This window comes from Cherax quadricarinatus, chromosome 88 (genome assembly GCF_038502225.1).
Source record: "Cherax quadricarinatus isolate ZL_2023a chromosome 88, ASM3850222v1, whole genome shotgun sequence".
NCBI lineage: Eukaryota > Metazoa > Arthropoda > Malacostraca > Decapoda > Parastacidae > Cherax > Cherax quadricarinatus.
Genome location: NC_091379.1, coordinates 2,535,961 through 2,549,583, shown reverse-complemented (window position 1 = coordinate 2,549,583; position 13,623 = coordinate 2,535,961). Strand labels below are relative to the sequence as shown.

The following is a 13,623-nucleotide window of genomic DNA, read 5'->3' as shown; positions in this document are numbered from 1 at the left end:
ATGTACAAGGTATAAATGTACAAGGTATACATGTACAAGGTATACATGTACAAGGTATACATGTACAAGGTATACAGACCATAGCAGACATCAATGACATACTACTATATAAAAAGCTGCTTGTTACACTGAGCATTTCCCGCAAATTAGTTCAGTTTTATCCCAGGATGCGACCCACACAAGTCCACTAACACTCAGGTACCCATTTTACTGATGGGTGAACAGAGACAACCGGTGTAAGGAAACACTCTCAATGTTTCTACCCTAGCCGGGAATCGAATCCAGACGCTCACCGTGTGATGCGAGAGCTTTAGCCACCAGGCCACCGCGGACTGGTAAAAAAAAAAAAAAACTAACACACTTAATAAACACTGGTCACTGTGTGACAGAAACTACTAACTTTAAAGTCACCCAAGTTGGTGCAAGCTACTTAACCTATCTTTACTCTGTCTGTCTGTCTCTCTCCTGTCTACCCACAACCTTTCCCACTTGTTCTATCCTATCATAGTCCTCCTCCCGTCCCATTTTCACAACCTATCAAAACAAATATCTGAATTTACTTGAAATATTCAATAATTTACATTACTTATGTAAATTTAGTTATTGTGTAAAACACACATTAACGAGGCTATTGTGTGTTGTTAAGAATGTTTATTGTCGGTTCTATTATGTATGGAAAAAAAATCATAGTTATGCAGTGCACTGAAGGCAGTCTTAGAATTAAACAGTATTTATCTTTTGTCTTAAGTGTTGTAAACTGTTTGTCTATTGTTTTGTGTTAAAAAAGCATTCGACTATTGTCTTACGTGCTGTGTCAAAAAACATTCGTCTATTGTCTTGTGTGATTCAAGTCTACTGACCTATAAATCTCTCCGGTACGACTGGAAAACATTAGGGACGTGTTTCCTGAAGACACCTGCTGTCCCTGTTCACTCATCAGCTTAAAATAGGTACCTGGGTGTTAATCGACTGGTATGGGTCGCATCCTCGAACAAAACTGACCTAATTTGCTCGAAATTCTCAGCATAACAAGCGGCTTTCTATATAGTATCAAATCATTGACGTCAGCTATGATCTGTATACCTTGTACATGTACTTGTAGTAAATAAAGTTATTATTATTATTATTATTATTATTATTATTATTATTATTAAATCGTGACTGAGCTGCAGGTACCATGACTGGTGGTAAGGTAGTAGTGGTAGGCACATATGGTCCCAAAATTTCCAACAGGTACTGCTCACTCTCAGCCAACATTGTCTCCAGTTTTTGAGAGTATGGACACTCCTGTTGGCATAAATGTGAAAAAAATGTTAGATTTAAATCATTCTGTATCTGACCATAACATTAATTTGTTTGAGAGTTTGTATGCATAAAACTGACTTCAGTTAATATATGTTTGTCTTTCATGATTCACAAATATATAACTAGATAGAATCGGTGGGATAGCTTAGAGATTTAAAATAAAAAAAATCAGAGGGGTGGCCTTCTTGACAGTTTCGTTTAATTTAGTGTATTATGCACCATACTTATCTTGCGGGTAGTCAAGAGATTCCAGAGGTAAATAATAGGTCCAGGGATTGGGCCCCAAAGTTATGATAGCTGAACAGGTTACAGTGGTAATGACAGAAGGCGTCCTCTTGGACGCTTTGCCTGGAAGTCAACCACAATGCCTTAGTTGTATTGAGACCTTTGTCACACAGTACTTATGTGCCCCTGTAATGTTGAGGTACAGTCCCTGGATCCATTATGTGTCTCTTTAATGTTGAGGTACAGTCCCTGAACCTATTTTGTACCTCTGTAATCTTTAGACTACCATCCGCATCATAGATATGGGATGCATAAGGGTCACCTATATTATTTCTTCCAGAAGAACGATCATCACCTACCTGCCAGAGACACACGGACTCAGGATCCAAACACTGACTCCAAATATCGCACTGAGGACAACGTTTCGCTCGGTGCGGAGGTTAAATCATGACATGACCAAGCTTTACACAGAGCGAAACGTTCACTGAGAGCACGTTTCTCAAGCTAACTCTCCATAATTCAACTCAAGAGGACTCACCTCTCCCTGTAAGATAGTGTTCATTTTCTCGGGGTCAACGCCCATGGTAGTGAGGGCGTGGTGGCAGATAGCGATGGTGGTGGGCGGCAGTGTGGGCGTACGACCAAACACCCACGAGAACTCTGCTCTAAACCCGAAGTACTCGATGCAGGAATACACACAGGAGTAGCTTCTGTAGTCGGTAGCCACGATCTGTACACAAACACACACACACACACACGGAACAGGAATACAATGTAAGTACATTTTATCTATTTATACCGCATTTGTCTATTTTTTCCATCGTGTCGTTATTTTATACCATTTATCTATCTTTATTAAAGCTGCTGTCTGGGCGAAACGTTGTTAGATATCCACTGTATATCTAAGTATTTATTGAATCCTAACCGATATAAGCTGGGAAGATATACTAAGCAACACAGACCCCAACTTATGCCTAGAACAGATTAACTCGGTGGCACTCGATGTATGCACAAGGCTTATTCCTCTAAGAAAAAGGAGGAGTAGATGTAAAACAGAAAGAGACAGGCGCTCCCTTTACAGGCGACGGAAAAGAATAACAGAGCGGCTAAAAGAGGTCAATATATCTGAAATGCGTAGGGAGACACTGGTCAGAGAAATAGCAAGCATCGAACTTAAGCTTAAAGAATCCTTTAGGAGTCAGGAATCGCGGGAAGAACTAAAAGCCATAAATGAAATCGAAAGAAACCCAAAGTATTTCTTCTCCTATGCCAAATCAAAGTCGAGAACAACGTCCAGTATTGGACCCCTACTTAAACAAGATGGGTCCTACACAGATGACAGCAAGGAAATGAGTGAGCTACTCAAGTCCCAATATGACTCAGTTTTTAGCAAGCCGCTAACCAGACTGAGAGTCGAAGATCAAAATGAATTTTTTATGAGAGAGCCACAGAATTTGGTTAACACAAGCCTATCCGATGTTATCCTGACGCCAAGTGACTTCGAACAGGCGATAAATGACATGCCCATGCACTCTGCCCCAGGGCCAGACTCATGGAACTCCGTGTTCATCAAGAACTGCAAGAAGCCCCTATCACGAGCCTTTTCCATCCTATGGAGAGGGAGCATGGACACGGGGGTCGTCCCACAGTTACTAAAAACAACAGACATAGCCCCACTCCACAAAGGGGGCAGTAAAGCAACAGCAAAGAACTACAGACTGATAGCACTAACATCCCATATCATAAAAATCTTTGAAAGGGTCCTAAGAAGCAAGATCACCACCCATCTAGAAACCCATCAGTTACACAACCCAGGGCAACATGGGTTTAGAACAGGTCGCTCCTGTCTGTCTCAACTTTTGGATCACTACGACAAGGTCCTAGATGCACTAGAAGACAAAAAGAATGCAGATGTAATATATACAGACTTTGCAAAAGCCTTCGACAAGTGTGACCATGGCGTAATAGCGCACAAAATGCGTGCTAAAGGAATAACAGGAAAAGTCGGTCGATGGATCTATAATTTCCTCACTAACAGAACACAGAGAGTAGTAGTCAACAGGGTAAAGTCCGAGGCAGCTACGGTGAAAAGCTCTGTTCCACAAGGCACAGTACTCGCTCCCATCTTGTTCCTCATCCTCATATCTGACATAGACAAGGATGTCAGCCACAGCACCGTGTCTTCCTTTGCAGATGACACCCGAATCTGCATGACAGTGTCTTCCATTGCAGACACTGCAAGGCTCCAGGCGGACATCAACCAAATCTTTCAGTGGGCTGCAGAAAACAATATGAAGTTTGACGATGAGAAATTTCAATTACTCAGATATGGTAAACACGAGGAAATTAAATCTTCATCAGAGTACAAAACAAATTCTGGCCACAAAATAGAGCGAAACACCAACGTCAAAGACCTGGGAGTGATCATGTCGGAGGATCTCACCTTCAAGGACCATAACATTGTATCAATCGCATCTGCTAGAAAAATGACAGGATGGATAATGAGAACCTTCAAAACTAGGCAGGCCAAGCCCATGATGACACTCTTCAGGTCACTTGTTCTATCTAGGCTGGAATATTGCTGCACACTAACAGCACCTTTTAAGGCAGGTGAAATTGCTGACCTAGAAAATGTACAGAGAACCTTCACGGCGCGCATAACGGAGATAAAACACCTCAATTACTGGGAGCACTTGAGGTTCCTGAACCTGTATTCCCTGGAACGCAGGAGGGAGAGATACATGATTATATACACCTGGAAAATCCTAGAGGGACTAATACCGAACTTGCACACGAAAATCACTCACTACGAAAGCAAAAAACTTACCAGACGATGCAACATCCCCCCAATGGAAAGCAGGGGTTAAGTGTCAGGGGCCTGAGACTGTTCAACTGCCTCCCAGCATACATAAGGGGGATTACCAACAGACCCCTGGCAGTCTTCAAGCTGGCACTGGACAAGCACCTAAAGTCAGTTCCGGATCAGCCGGGCTGTGGCTCGTATGTTGGTTTGCGTGCAGCCAGCAGCAACAGCCTGGTTGATCAGGCTCTGATCCACCAGGCCTGGTCTCAGACCGGGCCGCGGGGGCGTTGACCCCCGGAACTCTCTCCAGGTAAACTCCAGGTAAACTACGAAAGCAAAAGACTTAGCAGACGATGCAACATCCCCCCAATGGAAAGCAGGGGTGTCACTAGCACATTAAGAGACCATACAATAAGTGTCAGGGGCTCGAGACTGTTCAACTGCCTCCCAGCATACAAAGGGGGATTACCAACAGACCCCTGGCAGTCTTCAAGCTGGCACTGGACAAGCACCTAAAGTCGGTTCCTGACCAGCTGGGCTGTGGCTCGTACGTTGGTTTGCGTGCAGCCAGCAGTAACAGCCTGGTTGATCAGGCTCTGATCCACCAGGAGGCCTGGTCACAACCTGGCCGCGGGGACGTTGACCCCCGGAACTCTCTCCAGGTAAACTCCAGGTATACATTATTTAGATGCTTTAAAGCATAAAGAAATCCTATGAAAATAATTATATACATTGAGAAGTGATTATTTCTCAATGCTGAGAGCTTAATTTAATCTCTATTTTAGGTACGTGATTATTTCTCAGTATATATATGTTGAAAACTTAATTTAATCCCTATTTTAAGGATTAAAATATTTTTGACTGGTGGTGCAAAAGATAAATTCGACTTTAAACTAATAAACCAACCAATCCATGACAATTATAAACTACAATGGCTCCCCAGTATTATTATATTCATGGGGAAGCGATCTAAGGTTGATAGTTTGGCAGCAGTGTGGTAGTAATGTGTTGGCAGGGTGTTACAAGCCCACAATGGAAATAAATCACTTTGACTTTTTTGGGGCTCTCCTAGGCAATTTACACTATGTATGATAATTGTACTTATGTGTACCTGTGCCTGAATAAACTTACCTGATATGGAGCTTCGGGGACACCACTGGCCACCACTGTCATATAGGCCGGGTCAGGATTATCAGTAGCCTCTATTTCTTTATGCATGACTGCTCCTTGTTGTACTTTTTTTCCTTTCTCGGAAAGACCCCTCGTCGCCACGTCCATGTGTGTTCCTATAACACCAGGAGAGAAACTATATTTGCGTGTGGCCAGCAGTAGGAGACTGATTTGATGGGCTGATAAGTGAAACCTGGCCATCGCCACATCATTCCTACTTCCTCTATATTTTGCTCCTAACAGCTACATATCTTTATTATGCACTCTATACCCATCCTGTTGGGGGTAGTCAAAAGATTACAGAGGTACATAATGAGTCCAGGGGCTGGGCCCCAAAGTTCTGATAGCTGAACAAGTTACAAAGATAATGAATTATTTATATGTTCATATCTGGTCACACTCACTGGGACATCTTTTCGCTATTTATAAAGATTAACCAAAAAACGTTGTGTCACTTTTTCCAGCAAATTTCGACGGTGCAAGGTGATCTGAGATGTTTCCTGGCATTTGAAATTTTCAGCACTGATGTGCATAAATATGACAGAATTGGTATTATATTGTTTGGAAATACGTAAGTTATCATATTTTTAAATCAGGCTTGCTCTCTTGCATCTTATGGAGAAAAGGGAGCAAAATCTACATTTGCCAACAACAAGTGATGCTGTCAAGGCTTCCAGCCAGTCAGTTCTAAGAACCTGTTATGTATATTATAAATCCCTTGACACTTGAAAAATTTTTCCACTATTGAACCTACAGGCTTAGCTTACATACTGTTTAGTGTGTTGGTACTCGTTGAGTACACTCACCTATCCAGTTGTAATACTGAAACACTGCTTAGTGCTGGTACTCGAATACACTCACCTATCCAGGTGTAATACTGTGTTACACTAAATGTGTTAGTACTCGTCGGGTACACTCACCTGTCCACGTGTAGTACTGTATGATACACTGCTTGGTGTGTTGGTACTCATTGGGTACACTCTCGATGTCGAACCACAGCCCCGCGTACTGCAAGGAACCACAGAATTCTATAACATTTTTTTCTCAACACTATTTGTTGGACGATTTGTGTGTGTATTATAGGAGTCTGTATAACCATTACTTCCCGTGTATACTACGATTCTTTGAAAGGAAAAATAAAGCAACTGTAACTGGTGAACCTATAATCCTATATCCTTGTCGTTCGTCCTGGTGAAGTCTCCCAGCTCAGGCTGACAGATGTCATTACCTTGTGTACGAAATATAGCTAGCTTTTCTTCCCACGATGTAAATATCACATAGAATAGGCTAGCTACACTCTGCAAGTTTTACCAATCATACAGAATAGGATAGAGGCACACTGGGGATATTACAATGTAACTATCATACAGAATAGGGCGATAGAACACTGGGGGATGTTACAATTTAACTATCATACAGAATAGGGTGATAACACACTGGGGATGTTACAATGTAACTGTCATACAGAATACGGCGATAGAACACCGGGGGATGTTACAATGTAACTATCATACAGAATAGGGCGATAGAACACTGGGGGATGTTACAATTTAACTATCATACAGAATAGGGTGATAACACACTGGGGATGTTACAATGTAACTGTCATACAGAATACGGCGATAGAACACCGGGGGATGTTACAATGTAACTATCATACAGAATAGGGTAGAGGCACACTGGGGATGTCACAATGTAACTATCACACAGAATATGGTAGCAACACCCTGTGAGTGTTCCAACAGCAACAACACACTGCTGATGCATCCAGTTTTGTCTAAACAAAAACAGTTCCCCTGTCACACGAGCATCACTGAAAAGAGAGATAGGATTGTTCCCTCGTCATAACCACTTGCTGTTAATAGGAGAGTGATCGGTACGTGATGTTGCGGGGCGCAGGAACATTGGTACCCACCACCTACATTCAGGTTTTAGTTTAATATTTTTGCTATGTAGCCTTTGGCTCGGTTGGTACCGCACTCAACTCATACACTGAGTGTCCGTGGGTCGATCCCCGGTAAGGCTGGAAACACTGGGCGTGTCCCTGTTCACCTAGCAACAAGTAGGTACCTGGGTGTTAGTCGACTGATGTGGGTCGCATACTAGGGGACAAGATTATCCAAAGTTGCGGGAAATGCTCTTCATAACCAGGGGCTTTCTATATAGTGTGCCATTGATGTCAGCTATGGTTTGTATAAGTTGTATCATGTACCTGTAGAAATAAAGATTATTATTATTATTATTATCCTGTGAGCGGTAGTCAAGAGATTACAGAGGTACATAATGGGTTCACACAAGTTATATACACCGAGATGTGTCTGCACTCTGAAGAAGGGGTGTTAATGTTGCAGTTTAAAAACTGTAGTGTAAAGCACCCTTCTGGCAAGACAGTGATGGAGTGAATGATGGTGAAAGTTTTTCTTTTTCGGGCCACCCTGCCTTGGTGGGAATGGGCCAGTGTGATAATAATAATAATAATAATAATAATAATAATAAAAGTCTCTCTTAGTGTGTATACGCTGAGAGTTTATTTTAATCCCTATTATAGGGATTAATGTATTCTTGACTGGTGGTGAGCAGGTTCCTTTACAGCCATAATGACCATTTGGGTAGTCGATACACTTTAAGCCCGATAAACCAACCACCCTGGCTCAGGTTTACTGGAAAGAGGCTGTAGATCTTGACACATTGATAAAAAATAAAACACTGTGGTAGACCTTGGTCATCATTGTGACCAGATCTACCTGGAGTTCATTACCTTTGTAAACTAGTTCAGCTATCATGACTTTGGGGTCCAGTCTCTGGATCCATTATGTACCTCTGTAATCTTTGGACTACCGCCCACAGGATGGGTATGGGGTGCATAATAAACTTATTAAACTAACTGGTAGACTGGAAACCTTAGTTGAGACAATGTATCGCTTGGATGTCATCTCTTTTCAAGTCTATTGATGGGTACTGATAGCAATAAATGTGATCCCATACCACAGGACCGAGGAGTAACTTCAGTCGTACACATCATCTTGTGGTTGTATCATATCATTTATATATTGTTTGTGGGATCTATTGTTTTGTTTGTCATGGCGTCAGCTGAATAAGCCGAACTTGAGTTACCTCTCCCCTCAAGGGAGGTTCCTTGATGCTGATGAGGGACTCTAGATCCAGGGAATTGGATCTGTGCTCCAGTTCCCTGAATTGAGCCTGAATACCTTCCATCCCCCCCTACATGCGCTGTATAATCCTACGGGTTTAGCGCTCCCCCATGATTATAATAATAATAATAATAATTGAGTTACCTCTGCTTCTGATTTCTCCTTTAACCACATCTGTCAAATCATAGAATTAAAAAAGAGCCGAGCATCAACTAAAAAGTATCCTGCCATAATGTCTTTTTTTAGTCAACATTATTACTAGTGGAACAAGACACCTACACACACACACACACACACACACACACACACACACACACACATATATATATATATATATATGTATATATATATATATATATATATATATATATATATATATATATATATATATATATATAATATACATATATATATATATATATATAATATTTATATATAACACCTCAATTATTGGGAGCGCTTGAGGTTTATAAACCTGTATTCCCTGGAACGCAGGAGGGAGAGATACCTGATTATATACACCTGGAAAATCCTAGAGGGACTAGTACCGAACTTGCACACGAAAATCACTCACTACGAAAGCAAAAGACTTGGCAGACGATGCACCATCCCCCCAATGAAAAGCAGGGGTGTCACTAGCACGTTAAGAGACCATACAATAAGTGTCAGGGGCCCGAGACTGTTCAACTGCCTCCCAGCACACATAAGGGGGATTACCAACAGACCCCTGGCAGTCTTCAAGCTGGCACTGGACAAGCACCTAAAGTCAGTTCCTGATCAGCCGGGCTGTGGCTCGTACGTTGGTTTGCGTGCAGCCAGCAGCAACAGCCTGGTTGATCAGGCGCTGATCCACCAGGAGGCCTGGTCACAGTATATATATATATATATATATATATATATATATATATATATATATATATATATATATATATATATATATATATATATATATATATATATATATATATACTGGTAGAGCTTCCCAGTTGATATTATGGTTTTGCTTCTTGACATGCTGGAAAATTTCTGAACTGTTTACCTAGAGTTTACTTGGGGAGAGTTCCAGGGGTCAACGCCCCCGCGGCCCGGTCTGCGACCAGGCCTCATGGTGGATCAGGGATTGATCATCCAGGCTGTTACTGTTGGCTGCACACAATCCAACGTACGAGCCACAGCCCATCTGGTCAGGTACCGACTTTAGGTGTGCTTATCTAACAGACTTTTGTGTTTAGTTACTCTATGAATTAAATTTCTACCTGTCTGTACTGTCTGTGGCTGGTTGTAGACTATGTAACCAGTATATCAAGTATGGTTAAGATGTGATTGCTGTGACCACTGGTAACACACTTGCCTGTTTTGCTGGCGTAATATTGTCGAATGTGATCTTAGCTGCCCACCAGTGTGGTCTCAACCATGGTCGAGTGTGATCTTAGCTGACCACCAGTGTGGTCTCAACCATGGTCGAGTGTGATCTTAGCTGACCACCAGTGTGGTCTCAACCATGGTCGAGTGTGATCTTAGCTGCCCACCAGTGTGGTCTCAACCATGGTCGAGTGTGATCTTAGCTGCCCACCAGTGTGGTCTCAACCATGGTCGAGTGTGATCTTAGCTGACCACCAGTGTGGTCTCAACCATGGTCGAGTGTGATCTTAGCTGACCACCAGTGTGGTCTCAACCATGGTCGAGTGTGATCTTAGCTGACCACCAGTGTGGTCTCAACCATGGTCGAGTGTGATCTTAGCTGACCACCAGTGTGGTCTCAACCATGGTCGAGTGTGATCTTAGCTGACCACCAGTGTGGTCTCAACCATGTTCGAGTGTGATCTTAGCTGACCACCAGTGTGGTCTCAACCATGGTCGAGTGTGATCTTAGCTGACCACCAGTGTGGTCTCAACCATGGTCGAGTGTGATCTTAGCTGACCACCAGTGTGGTCTCAACCATGGTCGAGTGTGATCTTAGCTGACCACCAGTGTGGTCTCAACCATGGTCGAGTGTGATCTTAGCTGACCACCAGTGTGGTCTCAACCATGGTCGAGTGTGATCTTAGCTGACCACCAGTGTGGTCTCAACCATGTTCGAGTGTGATCTTAGCTGACCACCAGTGTGGTCTCAACCATGGTCGAGTGTGATCTTAGCTGACCACCAGTGTGGTCTCAACCATGGTCGAGTGTGATCTTAGCTGACCACCAGTGTGGTCTCAACCATGGTCGAGTGTGATCTTAGCTGACCACCAGTGTGGTCTCAACCATGGTCGAGTGTGATCTTAGCTGACCACCAGTGTGGTCTCAACCATGGTCGAGTGTGATCTTAGCTGACCACCAGTGTGGTCTCAACCATGTTCGAGTGTGATCTTAGCTGACCACCAGTGTGGTCTCAACCATGGTCGAGTGTGATCTTAGCTGACCACCAGTGTGGTCTCAACCATGGTCGAGTGTGATCTTAGCTGACCACCAGTGTGGTCTCAATCATGGTCGAGTGTGATCTTAGCTGACCACAAGTGTGGTCTCAACCATGGTCGAGTGTGATCTTAGCTGACCACCAGTGTGGTCTCAACCATGGTCGAGTGTGATCTTAGCTGACCACCAGTGTGGTCTCAACCATGGTCGAGTGTGATCTTAGCTGACCACCAGTGTGGTCTCAACCATGGTCGAGTAGTCTTAGCTGCCCACCAGTGTGGTCTCAACCATGGTCGAGTGATCTTAGCTGGATGTAAATGTCACAATATCGACCACGATAAAGAAAAGACATTTGCGGAACAAATGAACTATAGATATGTAGATATAAATCCATATGTATTCCTGTTAACCCTTTGGGGCCTAGTTCCTAGGCCTTTTGTGTATCCATATGCTCTCGCGATACCGTCCACAGGATGGATATGGGGTGCACAATAAACTAGCCACTTCGGTGGCAAAATCTAATCTAATCTTTCACTAGAACAAGGTTTCACCCTGTGTAGAACTTATCTGCTCAAGATCTTAAACAGATCGCAACGTGGACCCAATAAGAGGTGTTTCTTCAGAGTGTGTTGTATCTTCACTCCCCTCAAGGAAGGTTCCTTGATGTTGGTGAGGGGCTCTTGATTTAGGGAATTGGATCTGTGCTCCAGTTCCCCGAATTAAGCCTGAATGCCTTCCACATATCCCCCCCCAGGCGCTGTATAATCCTCCGGGTTTAGCGCTTCCCCCTTGATTATAATAATAATGTATCTTCACTGTGGTCTTGGGTAGCAAGACTTGTGGCGTATCGTGAATGGATCAAATTCCCATCTCTCCTCCTGACTGTTGACAGTGATGACCCCCGTCTTGTTCACCTGCTCATGGTTCAGGGGACTCTCACCCCTGCGGCCCTGTCTCACATCAGCCTGCCTGGTTGAAGGCTAGGTTAGCCAGGCTATTGGTGCTGGCAACACGCATTATAAATGTAGGCACCACAACCTAGCTGATCATGAACTTCTCGAGTAACAATTGAATAATCTGTTAGTGTACAGTGCTTATACATTATTCACAGTGGGCAAAATCAGGGTATTTTTACAGAATGGTTGGTAATATACCACTGTGGATAAAATACTGTGACGTTTCTTGAGCATTTCTGAGTGAGTTGTCTCTGAATTCATTAATTTGATCGCATTCCAGCACATAATGATACAACAACCTGGTTGATCAGACCTTGATCCACCACAAGGCCTGATCTCAGACCGAGCCGCGGGGGCGTTGACGCCCGAATCCCTCCCCAGGTAAACTCCAGATAAGGTGTGACAATTGTCCATCTGCTGGCCAAGTTTATCTATATCTATATCTGGTGGAGGTGATTTAACCTCACCAAGATATTGGTAACTCAGCCAGAGATACTGACAACCCATCCGGAGTCTGCTTGTGTTGCTGGTTGCAAGTTGGACATGCGACTGCTCCTGCATGATAGAATGATGGTAGATGGACTGACTGGTGTCAGTCTCCCTCAGTCTTAAGTCAATAAAGTTCAATTGAAGTTCTTTTCGTATTATTGTTCTCAAACTGCTAACTGACACCCTAAGATTGTAATCTACTCCCTCTTTGAAGGCATGTATATGATTTTGCCAATTCAACACTTCTATCAGGCATCTGAAGACCAATGTGAGAAGGAATCCACAGAAAGTGCCTTCAGACTCCACTGTCCACAATCCTACCATACCTGTTCGTGGTGGTTTTGATAGTGGTAGTGGTGGTAGAAATAGTGGTGGTTTTGATAGTGGTAGTGGTGGTAGAACTAGTGGTAGTTTTGATAGTGGTAGTGGTGGTTTTGATAGTGGTAGTGGTGGTAGAAATAGTGGAGGTTTTGATAGTGGTAGTGGTGGTAGAACTAGTGGTAGTTTTGATAGTGGTAGTGGTGGTTTTGATAGTGGTAGTGGTGGTAGAAATAGTGGAGGTTTTGATAGTGGTAGTGGTGGTAGAACTAGTGGTAGTTTTGATAGTGGTAGTGGTGGTTTTGATAGTGGTAGTGGTGGTAGAAATAGTGGAGGTTTTGATAGTGGTAATGGTGGTAGAACTAGTGGTAGTTTTGATAGTGGTAGTGGTGGTAGAAATAGTGGTAGTTTTGATAGTGGTAGTGGTGGTAGAACTAGTGGAGGTTTTGATAGTGGTAGTGGTGGTAGAACTAGTGGTAGTTTTGATAGTGGTAGTGGTGGTAGAAATAATGGTAGTTTTGATAGTGGTAGTGGTGGTAGAACTAGTGGTAGTTTTGATAGTGGTAGTGGTGGTAGAAATAGTGGTAGTTTTGATAGTGGTAGTGGTGGTAGAACTAGTGGTAGTTTTGATAGTGGTAGTGGTGGTAGAAATAGTGGTAGTTTTGATAGTGGTAGTGGTGGTAGAACTAGTGGTAGTTTTGATAGTGGTAGTGGTGGTAGAACTAGTGGTAGTTTTGATAGTGGTAGTGGTGGTAGAAATAATGGTAGTTTTGATAGTGGTAGTGGTGGTAGAACTAGTGGTAGTTT

General features: G+C 43.0%; 1 protein-coding gene across 1 annotated transcript in view; it reads right to left on the bottom strand.

Annotated features, from left to right (window-relative positions):
- The window catches only part of LOC128698593 (crustacyanin-A2 subunit), a 43,279-nt gene that overhangs the window by 10,952 nt on the left and 18,704 nt on the right, over window positions 1-13,623 (bottom strand). Inside the window, exons 3-6 of the mRNA XM_053790922.2 lie at window positions 6,424-6,511; window positions 5,465-5,619; window positions 2,069-2,260; window positions 1,177-1,287 (exon numbers count right to left, since the gene is read on the bottom strand). Coding sequence (XP_053646897.2) covers window positions 1,177-1,287; window positions 2,069-2,260; window positions 5,465-5,619; window positions 6,424-6,511 — 546 coding nt within the window. The remainder of the gene's footprint in view (window positions 1-1,176; window positions 1,288-2,068; window positions 2,261-5,464; window positions 5,620-6,423; window positions 6,512-13,623) is intronic.